The sequence below is a fragment of the Anastrepha ludens genome, chromosome 6 (assembly GCF_028408465.1).
Source record: "Anastrepha ludens isolate Willacy chromosome 6, idAnaLude1.1, whole genome shotgun sequence".
Classification (NCBI taxonomy): Eukaryota; Metazoa; Arthropoda; class Insecta; order Diptera; family Tephritidae; genus Anastrepha; species Anastrepha ludens.
Window position 1 is genome coordinate 44,049,572 of NC_071502.1, and position 18,228 is coordinate 44,067,799.

The 18,228-nt window shown below is 35.5% G+C and overlaps 1 protein-coding gene across 2 annotated transcripts in view; it reads left to right on the top strand.

Annotated features, from left to right (window-relative positions):
• The window catches only part of LOC128866739 (protein dead ringer), a 157,105-nt gene that overhangs the window by 62,680 nt on the left and 76,197 nt on the right, over positions 1-18,228 (top strand). For both annotated transcript variants that reach the window (XM_054107700.1, XM_054107701.1), the window contains exons 4-5: positions 636-1,044; positions 1,272-1,372. In XM_054107700.1, coding sequence (XP_053963675.1) covers positions 636-1,044; positions 1,272-1,372 — 510 coding nt within the window. The remainder of the gene's footprint in view (positions 1-635; positions 1,045-1,271; positions 1,373-18,228) is intronic.

An 18,228-nucleotide genomic window follows, 5' to 3' on the forward strand; every position in this document is an offset into this window, starting at 1 on the left:
GAAGAAGGTATATGCAAATACAAATATGTGAATTTATATACAAATGCGCATATACATACATATATATGCTCACTCAAGTAGGCGAGAGCCAGATGTCGAACATTGTCGAACACGGGGGCCGATTGTGCCTCTTTGTCGTTCGTTTCGCGCTCTCGCTTGCAGTTCAAGCAAGGTAACGCCGCTTGAGAAAGGTAACGACACATTTTTTGGTGCGTGCAGCCAGCTACATTGAATTATAAGACGTTATTACGTCAAAAATTACGACAATGTCCAAAATGTCCAACGCTGGGTGCATGTAAAACATCTGAATTGATATGAAAAGTGAAATATCAAATCCCGATCGCCTAATATCGTTCTCAAGTGGGTAGTAGGGCTGTAGAAATTTTAGGTCTAAGCGGATGTTATATAAATTTCAATTCGTGTTATATACTTTGAATCTTGAGTGTCAGAATTCATGTCATAGTCTGTGGATGTCTTGTCAATTCAATCTAATAGAATGGTTAATTTATTCTATTACCTCGATTCGATTGGTTACTCTATCATATAGCTTATGGCAATATCTACAATCGTTTCCTTAACTCAAACACCCAGATTATCATACACGCAACTCAATAATTCACTTATCTCCTCCACAGGAAAAAGATTACGCCGTTGCACATGCGGCCTCCTTCGCGCCAAGTCTTTTACCCACCAGCTTGAATTCTGCATTCCCACTGCCGCCCACATCAATTGGTCAGTTCGAGCATCGGGCACAGAGTCTAGCTGTGGTGGCTGGTGGTGGCAGTGGCAACGCGGGCGTCGTCAATGGCAATTCACCGACTTCACACAACAGCGCCGGTAGCAATACGAGCGCGAGTGGTGCGCCCTCGTGTCTGAAGAATAGTGGCGCCGGGCTACTTGGTGGTGGGGGTACTAGCAGTGGAAGCGCTGCCATGGGTGGTGGTGTCGGCGGCGTTGGTGAAGGTGGAGGTGTGGGTGGTGGCGTAGGCAGTAGCAATAGTGCCTTCTCATTCACCTCGCCAACGGCGCCCAGCTCAAAAGACGGTAAATATTTAAAAAATTTCAAAATAATTTAGATTTTAGATTCATATTTGCATTCAACTCGTAATTTGAGTTTAGAATAAGTTTTTATAAATGAGAACGCGTATTTCGGTATATTTTTATGAAGCCTTTTTTCATTTTGGTTTCAGAAATAACTATCTTTTGTTCATTACAAATTAATAGATATTAATTTCTTCTTGTAATTTTATTTTAAATCCCTTTTTCTCAAGTTAATCCCGCATCGAATTCTTCAACATCCAGTGAGGCTTCCAATTCGTCGCAACAGAATAATGGCTGGAGCTTCGAGGAGCAATATAAGCAAGTAAGACAGGTGAGTTGCAAATAAAAATCCTTTTTAGAATATTCAAACTAAATATAGGTACTCCAAGAAAACAAATAACAACAGGAAATACTTGGAAAAGTCTAGGAAAAAAGCGAGTGTAGTCGAAGAAAAAGTTACAATATCATTCTTCTGCTCCTTCTGTGCTGTGTTGGCACACGAGGAAAAAAAGTATCACCCCCGTTAATAATTATAAAATTAAATTAAGCAACAAACTATGCCATAAAAGAGTTTTATTTTTCAATAAATTTAATATTCAAATTTTTTCCCTTACACTTATCAACGGTTTTCCAAATTTTCTTGATGACCTCCAAATCGCTTCTTGAATAAGTAACAACTTGGTGTGCTAGGATTCGTTTGCATCTAAATGCAAGTATTAAAAAATTCGTTTTTTAGCATTTTCGAGGTATCGATCTCCTTTCTATACATATCGCACCCTAAATACAAAAGGGTCACAACTCAAAATGTACCTTTTGCTCAAATATGAACGAGACGTTATCAATAAAACGGTCCGCGGATGACATAGGGCAAAAATAAATTTTTTGTTTTTTTGGTAGGTCTATGATAAGCTTACAAGGCAATTTTCAGCGTGATATGTCACATAGTTTGTTTTCTGTGCTACTGTAAACAAGTCAAGCTCGAGTGTGGAAAATTTTGAGTTGTGACCCTTTTGTATTTAGGGTGCGATATATGTATATACGGTGAAGAATCCAAGTCTATATATAACAGCATATTTTCATATTTCCCAGAAGGTATAAATAATTGGAAAAACTGTTAATGAATTTACAAAAAATTTAATTATTTTCCTTGCTTTATAACAAAAAAAAAAGCAACAAAACATAAAAAAGTCTACATACAATTCAATTAAATAAAAAAAAAACCAATTCATTCATTTTAAAACTAGCTTTTTTGAATACTTTTAGTATTTAGTAGGTCCACCACCCTTTTCAATCACTGCTTGAAGGAGTCGTGGGTTTATCCAACTAGTTGGGTAAACATCAATGCGTTATTTGGTTCCATACCTCCATCAACTCTTTCTTTGTCGATTTTGCGTCAGTTACTATACTTAGTCGAAATTTTCTTTCTAAATGCTCCAAATGCTTCCAAACATGCTTTATTGGATTTAGATTCGGGCTCTATTGCGGTGTATTTAGTTATCTGTGTGCGTAATGTATGGGCCATTCTTTGACACTTAGTTGAAAATTGTCATTGTTGAAGAATCTAACCTTGCCCAAGACCCAAACGCTCTACTGATGGCTTCCAATGTTATTCCAACATGGTTTTATATTTATATCGGTTCATAGTGCTTTGAATAAAAATCATCTTTCCAACGGCAGATGCAGCTATAGCTCCCGAAACCATTACACTACTACCGCCGTGCTTCTCTTCTCCTCGTCAGTTAATAAAACTTTAAACCAGAAGTCCATTCCCTTGCCAATATGTGCCCGTGCAAACTCAAGCCGAAGGCGTGTGCGTCTTGCTGTTTTTCCATAAATAGAAGAACTTTTTATGCAATTTTTTAATAGGATGTTTATTTCATAATAAAGACGAAGGTATGCCATTAGTAATGGAAAATAACATCAGGCAAATGACCGACTACGCTTACAGGAAAATATCCTTTTCGTGAAATTTTCCATAACCGAATTGCAAGTGGCTGCCCTATGTCCTCGATAGCTTCCCGAATTCCATCTGTGAGGTCTTGAAACGACCCTGGGCTGTTGGCGTCGACCTTCTCTTCCATGTGACCTCTAAGAAAAAAGTCATAAGGTGTTAAATCACAAGATCTCGCTGGCCAATTTTGATCACCTCTTCGAGAGATAAGACGGTCCGGAAACTTTTCCCGTAAAATATCACTGGTTTCGTTGCTTGTGTGCCATGTAGCGTTGTCTTGTTGAAAATAAACGTTGTCCAGATCAATACCACCCAATTCCGGCCATAAAAAATCGTTAATCATCTCTCGATAGCGATATATTGCACCTGTTATGGGAAAACCCTTTATTTATATCAGTCCAAACTCAAGCTGAAGGCGTGTGCGTCTTGCTGTTTTTCCACAAATAAAAGTACTTTTTATGAGGAGCTTCTACACTCGGAAGTTTGACATTGCCTGCCGACGGCAAATGCTTTTATAAAAAACATTTTCCATTATTAGGTTTTTTCAAATCATTCGGCTACGGCCACCGATGCTTGTTATTATATTAGTGACCTTTCCCTGAAATGAGATATCGACCTTTGAGTAGTTTTTGATGCCAAGTTTATTTTCATAGTCAATTTAATTACGTTATCGAAAATTCTTAGTCCATGCTTGCATTCATTCGTCGCTTTAGCTCAGATTTCGCCGATTTGTATGCGCTTAAGCTGCTGTTTTCATCTCGGGTACGAGCCAAATTTGAATATGCAGTCTTTCTATGGGGGAATCATATGGATTTAGATGAAAGCGCTTGAAACTTGTATGTCTTTTGTCGTTACGATTTCTTCATGCGATACTTTCTTATCAGTCTAAGTATCTGTTAATTAACTTAAAATCCCTATACAGTGAGATTTTGGGACGATTAATTCGCCATTCTAACTTGAATGTATGCATTTTAGTATAACCTTAGGAGCCTCCGAAATGATGATGTTTTTGTATTAGATCGAGTAAGAGCAATATATGCATCTAATTCAGCAACTGCTATCGTGTTGAAGGGATAACATGCATTTTGCTCTATCTAAATCTGGATTTACGCAGTTACTGAATGAAATGTACTGACAGGAAATTTTTATATTTTCTAGATTATAACTAAATAAAAATAATACGATTTTGTAGACGCTCAAAATAGATGCTTGTTGCCTTGAATACCTCTTCATATGACTCAAATATGGATTCATTTCTTAATGTTCACAGTAAATTTTCTCAGGTGTTTAAGTCTATGGAATATGCTGTAAGAGGAATAAATTCGTAACCTAATTATTAAATCTTGCCTTGTCTTGTCGATGCCAATCAGGTTAAAGAGAACTTTTTCCTCGCCAAATGCAGTCGGTTTCTACTTCGAAAAAGCGTCTAATCGATAATCGATCTGTAATTAAGTAATCGATGTGAATGACGTGCATCATCGAAACCTATATTCTTTGTAGTCTTTCCTCGATTTCGTTTCATGAGAAGTCTACTGTGCCAACTAATCATTAGTCTCCGCTTGTAATAAATCTATGTTTCGCCCAGCGCTCCGATTGAACGTCGTCATACACTTTTGTGTTTATGGTACCAATTTTAAATCAGGAATCTTTGATTTATTTATTTTTATTTTGCTAAAGTGATCCAACTTTATATTTTTTATAAAAATGTGTGGTAACTAATATTTACTTTATATAGAAAATTGATGCCGCGAACCTCATGAAATTAACTATTTTTTCCAGTTTTACTTATTGAACGAATACGAAACAGTCGCTTTTTAACCCCTTCAAGCCTTTAAAAAGACACTTGGATAACCGAATTACTTTTTATGTTAGACTATAAATAACAACAGCTAGAGATTCACGTAAGATTTTTTAATAAATAGATTTTTGTCCAATTGAGAAGTGCGCCCTTAAGTAAGAAATGAAAATAATTAGCATTTTCGAACTTCTATAGACAATACACAATGCACTCAACTCATTGAGTCTCATCTTTCTACAATATTCGCAAATTATTTCGTTCATTCTTTATAAAAATAGAAATCATTGTGTGGCACAAAATCTTACTCGTATAAATCAAACTTCTAAACTTTGTATAAAATTCAGAAAAAATTTCGTCAATTCAACTTTTGTACCAGGATTTCCATAATATTTCTGCGTATCAGTTTTATAGCCCATTGAATTTTTGCACAAAATGAAAGTTTAAAGTCGCTTAAAAATTGTGTTGATATTTTACAAGTTTTTTTGCACGCGATGTTGAAAATTTTCTTCCACATAAAGCTGGCTCGGCCAACTGGAAGAAGTCGTTTGAAGTCACAGAAGGAGCTCACTGCGCACCATCTGGTCTAGCACAAAAGCTTATAAATCGAATGCTTTAATATTTTTCCCTGACATATTCTTTTGGAGTATCACAAATATCACGAATGTGGCAGTAAAGCGAGAAGAAGTTTCAGATATCTCGGCCGGAGGAAAGGCACATACACGCTCAGCCCAACCCAGCTCTATCATAGGTTTATTAAGGGAACTGGGTTTGGCTGGGATACTGAGATGAGTAGAGCGCACAAAAGACCAAGAGATGGAAGAGCCAACTTCATTTTCATTCATTAATTCATTCATCAAGGAAGCAAGGATATCTAGCGAATATCTAAAAACACGTTTTTGTGATAAACTAAAGAAGCCCAATCTGTTATGTTAGCACGATACAGTCATCGCTCATACTTCAGTGGTTAAGGACTGTGCATTGTTCTCACATGAAAACGCTGGTACATTTTGAGCGCGCATTTTGCAACATGGCCTAAAAATAGTTCCTGCCACCAAGCTTTTAACTTTAAAATTGGTCAGTAAAAGCTTCCAATTGTTTTCTATATATATATATATTTTTTTTTATTATAAAAATTTACATATCAACGTGTTTCCTCTGTACGTATGCAGGTAGTGTTAGGTACAAAGCCTAAACCGAACTAGGTTTCTACTTTACACTAAATGGAAAATCACGAATTTAAAATGCAAAAGATTTATTTTGTAAACCATCTACCCAAGAAAAACTACGCAGCAGTTTATAACCTGTGAAAGGATAATACCAAGTTGAAACCGATATTACCTACCTGTATAAAATATTTGCGCATTGGTGATTGCAGTAATACCAACGACAGTAAGGAATAAGAAAAACCTTAACCAACCGATGTGTAATCGATAATCCACTTAATCCACCTACAGTAACACAACCAGCATATAATAGATGTACAATGCAAAGACCAACCAAACAACAAAGATCAAATACCAGCAACACTACATTGTAATAAATGAATATATGTATTATACATACATATGTATATATACTCGTAAATATATGCATGCGGAGGGGAAGAAGTGTTGCGGAAGTGGTGGTGAAGAATAACCATCAAATCAAGCATACCAAAACTGGTTACATCTCTTGTAAATAACTAATTCATCGCACTTTAGTATTAAGTATACGAAAAATGCATAAAATAAATGATAGAGCGCGTCGAGTGGGGAAAGAAAGAAGAAAGGAGCAAAGGATAGAGAGGAGATTTCATGATTTTCATGCACACATATGTACATATGTGTGTATGACTGAGTATAGTGGTGTTTCGTGTAACGAATTTGAGTTTATGGCAAATAAAATATACCATTCGGGCGCAACGGTAATCACATGAACTAACAACGCTTAACGTACAGTGTCGGACAAAACATATGGAACTGAAGCCTATTATTGAGACTATCATTTCCTGCACTGCCAAATATTAGTTTGAATATAGTAAAATAATTAAAAAATAAAGATGAAATATGTTTGTAGTTATATTAAGAAAAAATATGCAATCGTAGAACTTATTCCGCCTTATATATATTGGCGCGTACACCCTTTTTGAGTGTTTTTCCGACTTCCTCCTCTTATTTGTGGCATATGTCTTGATGTTGTTCCACAAATGGAGGGACCTACAGTTTTAAGCCGACCCCGACAGGCAGATATTTTTTAGGAGGAGCTTTTTCATGGCAGAAATACACTCGGAGAAAAAAGAAAGAAAAAAAATAACTAGAGAAAAACTTTGTTTTCATTTTGGTCTTTCACTGAGATTCGAACCCACGATCTCTCCCTAAATTCCAAATGGTAGTCACGCACCAACCTATTCGGCTACGGTTCATGAAAAAAATTGCACATATTCAAAATTAAGTACGACAAAACACATTGGACTAATTATTATTATTTAATAATATAATAAAAAAAAATAGTTACAGTACATTATTTTTAATCAGATAAGCATTTCGATAGAAGCATAGAGGCATATATGATATAAGGTTGTTAATGATTTCTAAAGAAATATTTTGCTATCATTATTTTTGTCGCTATTTACACTTTCTTCTCTATCTATCTTCCTGCTTAACACATCCCAGAGAGCTTTTATGGGATTAAGGTCCGGCGACTGAGCTGCCCATTTAAGGACATTAATTTTTTCAGTTACAATGCATTTTCTTACGTGGTTTGAGGTGTGGTTTGTGTCGTTATCATGCTGGAACGACTATAATAGTAGCATACTCCACTCTTTAAAGGGAAGCATTACGGGACATTTTTAAATATACCTAAATCGATCTACTATGATATTTATTCGGTGCAGAGGTTCAATGCCAAATCCAGTAAAACATCCTCAAACCATGATTCCCTTCCGCCTTGCTTAAGAATATGATGGATCTTGAAAATATGGCGGGTGTAAGCGCTTATTTCGTGGTTGCCGAACTCTGCATATTCCGTCTGAGTATTGAAAACCAAATTTGGATTCATGTATTCTGGAGCAATTTAAAAACGTTTTAATTGTTTTTTTTTTCTGAAACAAATGGTTTTTTATTGACTTACAACTTCTTAGTTTACCTTCACATGCTCTTTCTTGCACTGTCCTGGTACTTACTTTTACGATTAGAGCTTTAAATATGCTTGGCCGCTTCATTTGCACGCTATATTTTCGAGTATACACCTTCTTGTCGCTTTGTAACTTTAAGACGTCTTTCTCGATAATGAGATTCCACGGCTTCATCTAGCCTTAACTTGCTTATTATGAAACATAGGTACTGTTTTTTTTTAATGAACACTTTTTGATATAATATCTTGCTGAGTTAAGTCTTTCTTGTAATCGTTAATAAATCATTTTTCCAATTGAACTGAATGCTTGTTACAAATTTTACAAAATTACACTAGATTTTGGCGAACATATTAAACAATTTAAACGGGCCACAACTTTTACACTCACTTGAGCTTCGACAAATATTTTCTTTTTATTTATTATTTCATTGAATTATTATTATTTCATCAAATAAAATATTATTATGCCTGGGAATGCCTAAACTACACATCACATGTAGAACCGTGTACAAGTAACGGTCTTTTTGTCAAGCACGACGAGTGTATGGTAATATGATTTTTCGCAAGGTGATCTATTAAAGATGGTGGCACTAGACCAACCACAACGTTTTGTATATTATAATGTCACGACAAAAGCAAGTAGAGTAGTGTAAAATAGAACGGGGTTTCTTCCTTTCATTTTGTGCTAACATCGCAATGTACAAGGCGAAAGAAACCAAAAAACAAATCAGCTGGTATACTGCTATAACTTGCCTTGCTTTATCGCGGCATTTCTGTATGATTGTTGCAAATTTGTAAAAAAAATTTTGATAATAATTCAAATTGAATACGATTATGAAAAAAATGTATAGCAATTAATCTTAAGGGCTTTTTTAATTTTATTTGCCAATTTTTTAAAGTTATATGGTAATAAGTTTATGCAATTCTTAGTTCAATATATTTTGTCTAACACTGTACATATTGCAAGACAATGTACTTACGAGTATAATTGCAAATAACCTCAAACAACAACAACAATAGATAAATTTGCACTGATATACACTCAAGTATTTGATTAACAAAGCAGGCTCTCTCTCGGACAGATAATTATCTAGCCGCTTATTTATAGGATTTTTATGTTAAAAATCTGTTCAAGTTCTCACACGTCAACGAGTTAGTAAGTGAGCGAGTGGAGCTCAATTAAAATCACCCCACTGCGCTCAACGGCACACCTCAACCATCTCTTCCAGAGCGCCAATTGTACTAATAATGTGTGGGTGGAGATGTGAGTGTTGAGAGTGGAAGGGAGGGCAATTCAACTCTAAACACGCGTTGACTTGTATGCACATATGCATGTGTTTGTATGTATGTGTGAATGCATGCTAAATTCATTGCTTAATTAAGCTCGATGCAAACATTAAAAGCAATGGTGATTAATAGCAACTCATCAATAGACAATTTAATTGAAAGTGTGAGTTTGAGCATAAGCTAGTTTGCGTGTGAGGGGAACGTATGGCTGAAGAGAGATTGCAATCAGCAAATATTTATAGAGTAAATTGTTGTTGAGAATACTAACCGCATCCAATTTTCTGCAACGCAATTCTCAGCATCGTGGAAAAAGACAGCTTTTGAGTTTGAATTTACTTGTTTTTTTTTTTTTTTTTTTTTTTTTTTTTGTTGTTTTTGGTTGGCACTGCTGCAAAAACCTGATTGATTTCCCACAATAAACGAGTGTTGAAAAATGCGCACGCAATTTATTGCCACCCAAATTAGTTGTAAACTTTCTTCTTTTCAGTACTCAATTCGATAATTAATGTGCATACGTAGAGCATGATTGTGCTATCTACGCTATACTTTGTAAGCATCTCTCTATAAATGTGATGTCCACTTGAGATGCACGCCCTTTGGCATGGCACATACTATATGTATGTTGATACCACCCGGCGCTCATATCCGGTCCCACAGCGCAGCATCCCTTTAGTGCCATTTAACATATCGACTAGCAGATGTGTGCCCTCATATGTAGCGTAGGTATGTATGTATAAAAGTGCGTATTGGACATGCGAGCGCATCTTGTAAGTTAGAATTTCGAGTTTTTTTATTAAGATTTTTTGTGCCATAAAAATTGGAACATAATTTCGGGGTTTATTGAGTTGGAAGAAAATAGTCGCCAGATTTGGTTAAAAAATAACAAATTAAACTGAATTGTGACGTTATTAGAGCAAACTGGTTTTATGTAATAGGACTATGAATAAGTTCGTGCGGGTTTTTTTCGTAATTTGAAACTTTATTGACGTAAAATGGTTACAAATTTAATATTCAAAATATTGTCCATCGCTTACTACTACTTTTTCCCATCTTTCTGGCAATTCACGGATTCCCTTTGTGAAAAATTCGGTCGGTTTTGCCGCAATCCACGAATCGATCCATTTTTTGACTTCATCGTAATTACGGAAGTGCTGGTCAGCCAGGCCATGTTGCATCGATCGGAAGAGATAGTAATCGGATGGCGCAAGGTCTGGACTATACGGCGGGTGGGGTAGGACATCCCATTTGAGCGTTTCTAAGTATGTTTTGACCACTTGTGCAACATGTGGCCGAGCATTGTCATGTTGCAAAATAACTTTGTCGTGTCTATCGGCGTATTGCGGCCGTTTTTCTCGCAGTGCTCGGCTCAAACGCATCAATTGTCGTCGGTAGACATCCCCCGTAATCGTTTCATTCGGTTTCAGTAGCTCATAATACACAACACCCAGCTGGTCCCACCAGATACACAGCATAACCTTCAGGCCATGAATATTCTGCGCCGACGTCGATGTTGAAGCATGGCCAGGGTATCCATACGTTGCCCGACGTTTTGGATTGTCGTAATGGACCCACTTTTCATCGCCAGTCACAATTCGATGCAAAAAACCCTTTCTTTTGTGCCGTTGAAGCAGTTGTTCGCATGCCATAAAACGGCGTTCAACGTCTCTTGGCTTCAATTCATACGGCACCCAATGGCCTACCTTTCGGATCATTCCCATGGCTTTTAAACGTTTGGAAATGGTTGATTGATCAACTCCCAAAGTTTTTGCAACCTCTTCTTGCGTTTGAGCCGGATCTTGATCGAGCAATTCCTCCAATTCGGTATCCATGAACTTTGGCGGCGCACCCTCGCGTTCTTCGTCTTCCAAGCCAAAATCACCACTTTTAAAGCGTGCAAACCACTTCTGGCACGTTCGCTCAGATAGAGCATGCTCACCATAAACTTCTACCAAGATACGATGACTTTCGGCTGCTTTTTTCTTCATATTAAAATAATGAAGAAGAATTCCCCGCAAAAACACATTATTTGGCACGAAATTCGACATTTTCAAGTGTGGTAAAAATATTGTTGTTTACGCTTCAAATAAAAAACTTATACTGACGTTTGTGCCTTACGACAGTAGCTCTCCAATGAATGTTTGGAAATGTGGATCGATGGAATAATAATCAAGTTACGCCATCTGTTGTAAAACCGAAACGAACTTATTCATAGTCCTATTATTTCAATATTCCAAGGCTTCAAGCAAATTTTTTGAGACGTATGCAACTGTATGACGTTTAGAATGCTTTTGAATTATAGTTTTTGAGCGATAGTTTATTAGAAATACAAAATTTATTTCAGGCCGTGATTTAGCCGAACTAAATTCGATATGATGGAGCTCGCTAGATGCACCAAGCGATCACTCCTCGTAAGTTTATCGGTAAAGATCAAATGAAATATATCGTTCGTCATATTTCAAGAATAAGAAAGCTAAAAAGCACGTCTTCAAAGTTTTCAATTTACTATGCGTCTTAAGTAAAAGTAAGGATACAGGAAGATTATTATAGGTTGGCGATATTATATTTCCCAAACAACATAAAAGAACAGCAGGTTATAATTTCTACATATTTGTCTTAATTTTTTTAATTTTTGGGTTATAACATTCTTCCAGCAAGCGAGCAATTTTATTCGAATTTCGATCTACCCAGTGTAATTTGAATTTTGAATACAAATTAATGGGTACGGGACCTGCGTTCTCTTATGTAAATGATGGTTAAGCGTCATGTTAGCTAAATTTTTATAGCCTGCTCCTTCGATTCACAGCAATGGAATGGACAAGAGATTTTATGACGCGATCGCCCATATATTTTGTACTTTTAAGTGTACCGAAAATTTGTGACCTAAATAGAATTAAATCTGTTCCTGAGTGAAATGAGATGGGTCGATTGACGCAGTCTACCATAAGTACATATGACCAAATGAAAAATTGATATTCGAATGCAATTGCTATATTCATACTTATAAATAATACTTGCATTAAGGTGGGCCAACTTGCATGGAACTATTTTTCTCGACGTCGTGCTTAGCACATTCTAAAGTCAAATTTTAAAAGAAGAATATAGAAAGTAGAAAAATGCTCCTCCTACTGTAATTAAGAAAAGTATCTAAAACCAAAATAATTGTTAGTACGTTTTTAAGTGTGAAAAAAAATTATGATTAGAAAAAAATATTAGCTCCTTACCGCGTATGGGCCCATATATGGTATTGCAGTTTTGATTCAATTTTTTTTTTTAATTAAGTATTATTAAATATTATAGGTATATAAAACAGTTTGGAATCTTTAGTGATAGTCAGGCGCCGCTAAAGGCTCTGGAGAACGCAAAGCAAACCTCAAAGATTGTTCTAGAATGTAAGAAGAAGCTTAATTCCGTTGTAAGACAGAATAAACTCGTACTTAGTTATATAGTTCCAGGACACTGCGGGGATCAAGCGAATGAAATTGCCGATGAATTGGCCAACTGTGGATCAACGGTTTCCCCACATGTACCAGATTATGTATACAACTTACATAAAGAGCGATCGTCCGGTCTGGAACGCTGCAGGACTGCAAAGTTTTTTGTGGCAAGCCCGAACTGAAAACTGTCGGACTTTCTTCTAAGACCTGAAAGAAAAGACGTTCGGTTGATGGTAGGTATTATTACAGGACACAATCCATGGGATCAACATATGACCACCCTTGGAATCTTTGAAGATCCGATTTGCCTGTCTTGCTTAGAGGAGGCGGATGGTACTGAGCATTTCCTGTGAGTGTCTCGCATTTGCTAGAGCGAGGTGACGAATTTTGGGTTCCGATGTCATGAGAATGAGTAATATTCGTTCTTTCAAACTGGAGGGTATTTTCAGATTTATTAAATAATCTGGAAAATTCTCACAGTTCTAACTAAGTCTATTCCTCTATTCTATCCTTTTCCTTCTGTTAATATACTTCGCTCCTTTCCTCCTTGACTATCTACCCTTACACTTTTCAGAGCTTTAAATACAATGAGCTTTTTAGCCTGAGTGTTTTAGTAGTTACCAAATTTCTCGGTGCTTCTTGGCTCGAACTTTTAAATTAAAAAAAAAAATTAATGATTATAAAATAATTCACACTGTTACCCATCAAATATATGATTAGCCATAGTTAAACGTTAAAAATTGTCTACGATCTTAGGACTTTTCGAAATAACCTCACTTTTGTGCAAGTGAATGAAAAAGTAGGATTGAAGTGTGAGTGAGTCATTATCAAAAAATTATAACCGAGTAAAACGCACATACTTTCTGACAAAAACAAATATTTTCATGGAGTCGGAATACTCATGGATAATAATTTTTCTACATTTCAACTGTGAAGTATGGACAATTAGGTTTTATACATCGTTCCGTAAAACAAAAATATACATTTTATTTATTTATTTTTTTTAATGTGTCTTATTAATAATTAAATAAAGCTATTTCCTCCGTTTCCCAAGTTTTTTTCGACGTTTTATTAATTCGTGCTTTAAAGGGTTAAAATAAATTTTTAAAATATGGTAAAATTCAATTATTTTTAATTTTCTTGCAAGTTTTAGTTGGATTTACATATAAAAAAAAAATTACATGGAGTCACTTTTTCTATTACAATATTGTTTCATTTCATTTCATTTCATTTCATTTATTGCCCAAACTCATTTTAACATAGGAGTTTACAAAGTTATGATAAAATTAGATTGTTTAGCGTTATCCTAACGTACATTTGTATTTATCTAGGAGTTTAAAACTTATTTTTCTTTTGATTATACAATAGGTTATCATTATTATTTGGAATGTCTTTGGCATAATTTTAAAACTTATTTATATTCTCCCAAAAAGGGCTTAAAAAGGAGATAACATATATTAAACTTCTATAATTTATTTGGCTATAAATTGATCAATGTTATAAACTAAATTTTCATCGTTGAAGTTGTAAGTATTGTATCGCCTATGATAATAGATTGCTTTACCATTTTTATGTAACATATTATTATTTTTTAGTATTTTTAAATATATTGGTGATAAATGTTTTTCTGTTAGAGGTAATGATATTTCCCTTGCCTTTGACGGATATTTGTTTATCAGTTCATTTTCTATGAATGTCAGTTTATCAACAAATCTTACTGACGATTTCATTAAGAAAAAGTCTATATGCGTGATATTTTACATTTTTCATATAAACTTTTATTAGAAACTCTTTTCCGAAAAGTACCACTTCTGTAAGGTTGGCGGTTAAGACCGCTACAAATTCTTAAAACATATCGTTCAAACCGTCTGAGTCTCTCCATTTGGCTCGACGAAATGTTCAACCATATCGGATGAGCATAAGATATGATTGGTCTAATTATTTGTTTGTAAATATTTATTTTAATACAGTTCGATAGTCCACCCTGCCTTCTTAATAAATTACAATAGCTAAAGAACATTTTTTTTGCTTTTGTCAAAATGAAATCTATATGTCTTACAAAGGTGAATTTGCTATCCAAAATTTTACCCAAGTATTTGATTTGTTCTTTGTATTTATTGCAATATTAAAAAGTTTTAAAAATTAGCTTTGTAGCTTTATCAAAAATTTTTTTAAATAAAAAATAGTTATAAATTATTGGCACCAAAAAAAACATTCATAATACTTTGGTCAATATTAATCTTCATATTGTCTACGTATTAATTAATCGTACTAATGAAAAAACAATCCATTTTTTTTTCGATATTTTGAAAGTATAGTATCTTAGGAATATACCGTGCAATTTTCATGCGGCAATTCCTAATATTATAGCTTCTATAGCCCATTAACTATGTAGAGAGCGGTCCGCGCGCTCCTGTACTTCAAACTTTAAACTCATTTATCTCGAAACTGTATTTTTAAAAACTGCTCGTATTGTAACTCAAAAAGTTAACAACCGATTTGTTTGATGTTTGGTGAGGCCTCTCTGTACATTACTATCAGAAGGATAAACCTAAAGTTTCAGATATTTCGCGTTGATAAATTACTTTTTTGGGGTTAAAAATTTGAATAAAATAGCCCTAAATTCTGACTTCTGTTCAAAGGCTTATTTTATACTTGTTTTTTTAATTTTATAGGTTCATTCTTTCCGCTAATATGTTATAAAAAAAACAAATTTAATTTTTTTGTTTCAGATCGATAGATTAAGAGTAATAAATAGAGCAGTGTGGGACCTCGCGTCGTAGGCAGCCGACAAGAAATATTCCAGTGCCGCCATTTAAAAAAAAAAATTTTTAATTTTTTTTGTACTCTCGAAAGGTTAAAAGAAGTTGTGTTAAAGCTTCAAAATAATATAAATATTTTATCACCTTTAAAAATATGTTTAAAAAATGACCGATTTTGCGGCTTCTACATACATGGACTTCCCCCCTTAAAAGTAGCTTCTTTTAAAATTTGGCAGGTTCGAAATTGTTCTTAGAGCTATGCACTAGTGGACTTTTTTTCTTAAAATTGCATGCATCTGCGAGAAACGATTTCGACAAAAATTGCCCCGCCCTAACTTACATGCATACATACGTACATATGTATATGTACATATAATTTCACAATCTCAGATTTACTTTCTATTAATAAATTTACACGCATATACTCGTACTCGTATTATTTCGAAGAAAATATCTTTAAGTGGCCGCAACTGATTAGTTAGTTTCTCCGAGAAAATGTCCGCAATGGGTGTGAATAAAAAATTGGAACTGAATGATATTCATGGTTCCCCATGCACTTTCGGCTCTATTGTGAGCTACCGTATGGTGCACACATGCCAAAGAGGCACTATCGCTTATAGATACAAAGATAATCAATCGCCTTTCTAGCACCTTCGGTGGTCAGATAGAAAGATGTATGAAAAATTTGCGTTACATATGTAAATACAGTGGCGGTGAATTTCATAGACTAACTTACATATATTTTTATTGAGGGATCGCGACTGAATTTGAGTTTTCGTATTATGTATGTAAAATGAGCCAGTCCTAAGAATTTTTTAAAAAATAAAAGATAGTTGAGAATTACTGTATAGATGTAACGATAAATATGTAATTATGTTTGCGAGAATGTCGGGGAGATGTCAGGCAAAAATGTCACCAGAGAAAATGTGAAGCATTAAGGCTTTTGACTCATAACTGTTTACAAGGGGATTCGCCAATAAATTGAAGAAATTTTAAAACTTAATCTGCGGTTATGGGAAATCAGATGATTCCTTTGATGTAAACGTTTGTAAAAATATAACTTTTTTTTGTGCTGCGTCAAATCTTGTTAGAATACTGATAGAGGGACAGATACTTTACACAAAATATTGCATTCTAACCGGGTAACATTTTTGAAAAATGTGTGGATGAGCGTTGTCAAGTTGATTTTGAATTATCCGTGTTCAAGTTCGTAAAAATGACGAGAAAAATGGAAGTAAATCAATCAGTTTTATTATATTCCACATACAGTGTACGATCTTCTAATGAACACCTCCCATATGCGGACACTTTTTCCCGTGCATACCACAAAACCTTAAGAATTAAAAAAAAAAAAAATTCTCCCTTGAGCGGACAACGCTTCTGTACCACGTTAATCTTTCCATAACATATTATTAACGTATTTTACACTTTTCTCATAAGCGAACATCTCCCATTAGTGCACAAATTTTCAGTCCCTTTTTATAGCTTCTTTTGAGGAGTACTTCTTGTTGCCCATATGGGATTGAAGTCGACGGAAAAGGTGATAATCACAAGGTGCAATATCCGGAGAGTATGGTGGATGCGGCATTAGCTCGGATGCCTAATGTTTGCCTTGCGGTATGAGATCTTGCGTTGTCGTAGTGAAACAAAACTTTGCGTCTATTCATTAAAGACGGTCGATTTTTTTAAGTGCCTCATTCAGGTTTTATAGCTGATGGGAATGATAATCAGCAGTTATAGTCTGGTTTGGTTCCAGAAGTTCATAATAAACAATACCGGCCATTTCCCACCAAATAGGCAGGACAATCTTCTTGGGGTGAAAGCCATCTCTAGGGGTCGGTTCTGGTGTTTCAACTTTATCTAACTATTGGCGTTTGCGAGCAGGATTATTGTAAAGGACCCACTTTTCATCACCAGTAACGATACGGTTCAAAAAACTTTCATTTTCAAGCCGTTGCAACAGCTGAGAACACACATTCACTCTCTGCTGAAGGTTGGCGGCGGAAAGTCTATGCGGAACCCATTTTCCCAGCTTTGAAACCTTTCCGAACTGAGCCAGAGGCCTGTGAACTGTTCCATGCGATGAATTTAACCTCTCAGCTATCATATCGACTGTCAAATTTGGCTCAGCTTCTATGAGTTCGAGCAAGACGTCGGTGTTAAAGACTTCAGGACGACCACTGCAGTATCTTTCAAGCAGAAGTTTTTGCTTTAGGTAAGGCTGCGAAAATATCATTCGCAAAGGCATCAAACAACGCCAGCCAAGCTGCGATAAAAGCAATAAACTCACATGAAATTTCATCTAAAAATGTTCTAAAAAGCAGGGAAGCAGGGGCATAAGGGCATTGTATGAAATGAAATTGTAGATGAGATTGCCAAAAGCGCTGCTTACAGACAATTCGAAAAAGAAAACGACATACTAAAACCTTTAAATACGGTATTCAAAGGCATCGCTGCGGACAAGAAAATACGGGTAGATAGGAGGTGAAATAATCTAGCCACTCGCAAAACCGCGAAAATCATGTGCACGGAATGCAGTTAAATACGTCCGATCCGTACCAGCTCTGCCTAGAAAAGAAAGCAAAACTATCGTAGGTATGCTGACAGGCCACAATTTGCTAGCGGCGCACGCATACAAGTTGGGAATTACAAACAACGATAACTGCAGATTTTGCAATGAACTAGAAGAGAGGGAAACGCTAGAACACCTTCTATGTTGTGCCCCTGCATTAGCTAGAACCAGATTAAAATGCTTAGGAGCTTTACAATATGAGAAGTTAGAGTACCTCTCGGGGATGGATCTCCAAAGTTTACTTAGATTCGCAAAAGACGCAGACGTAAATG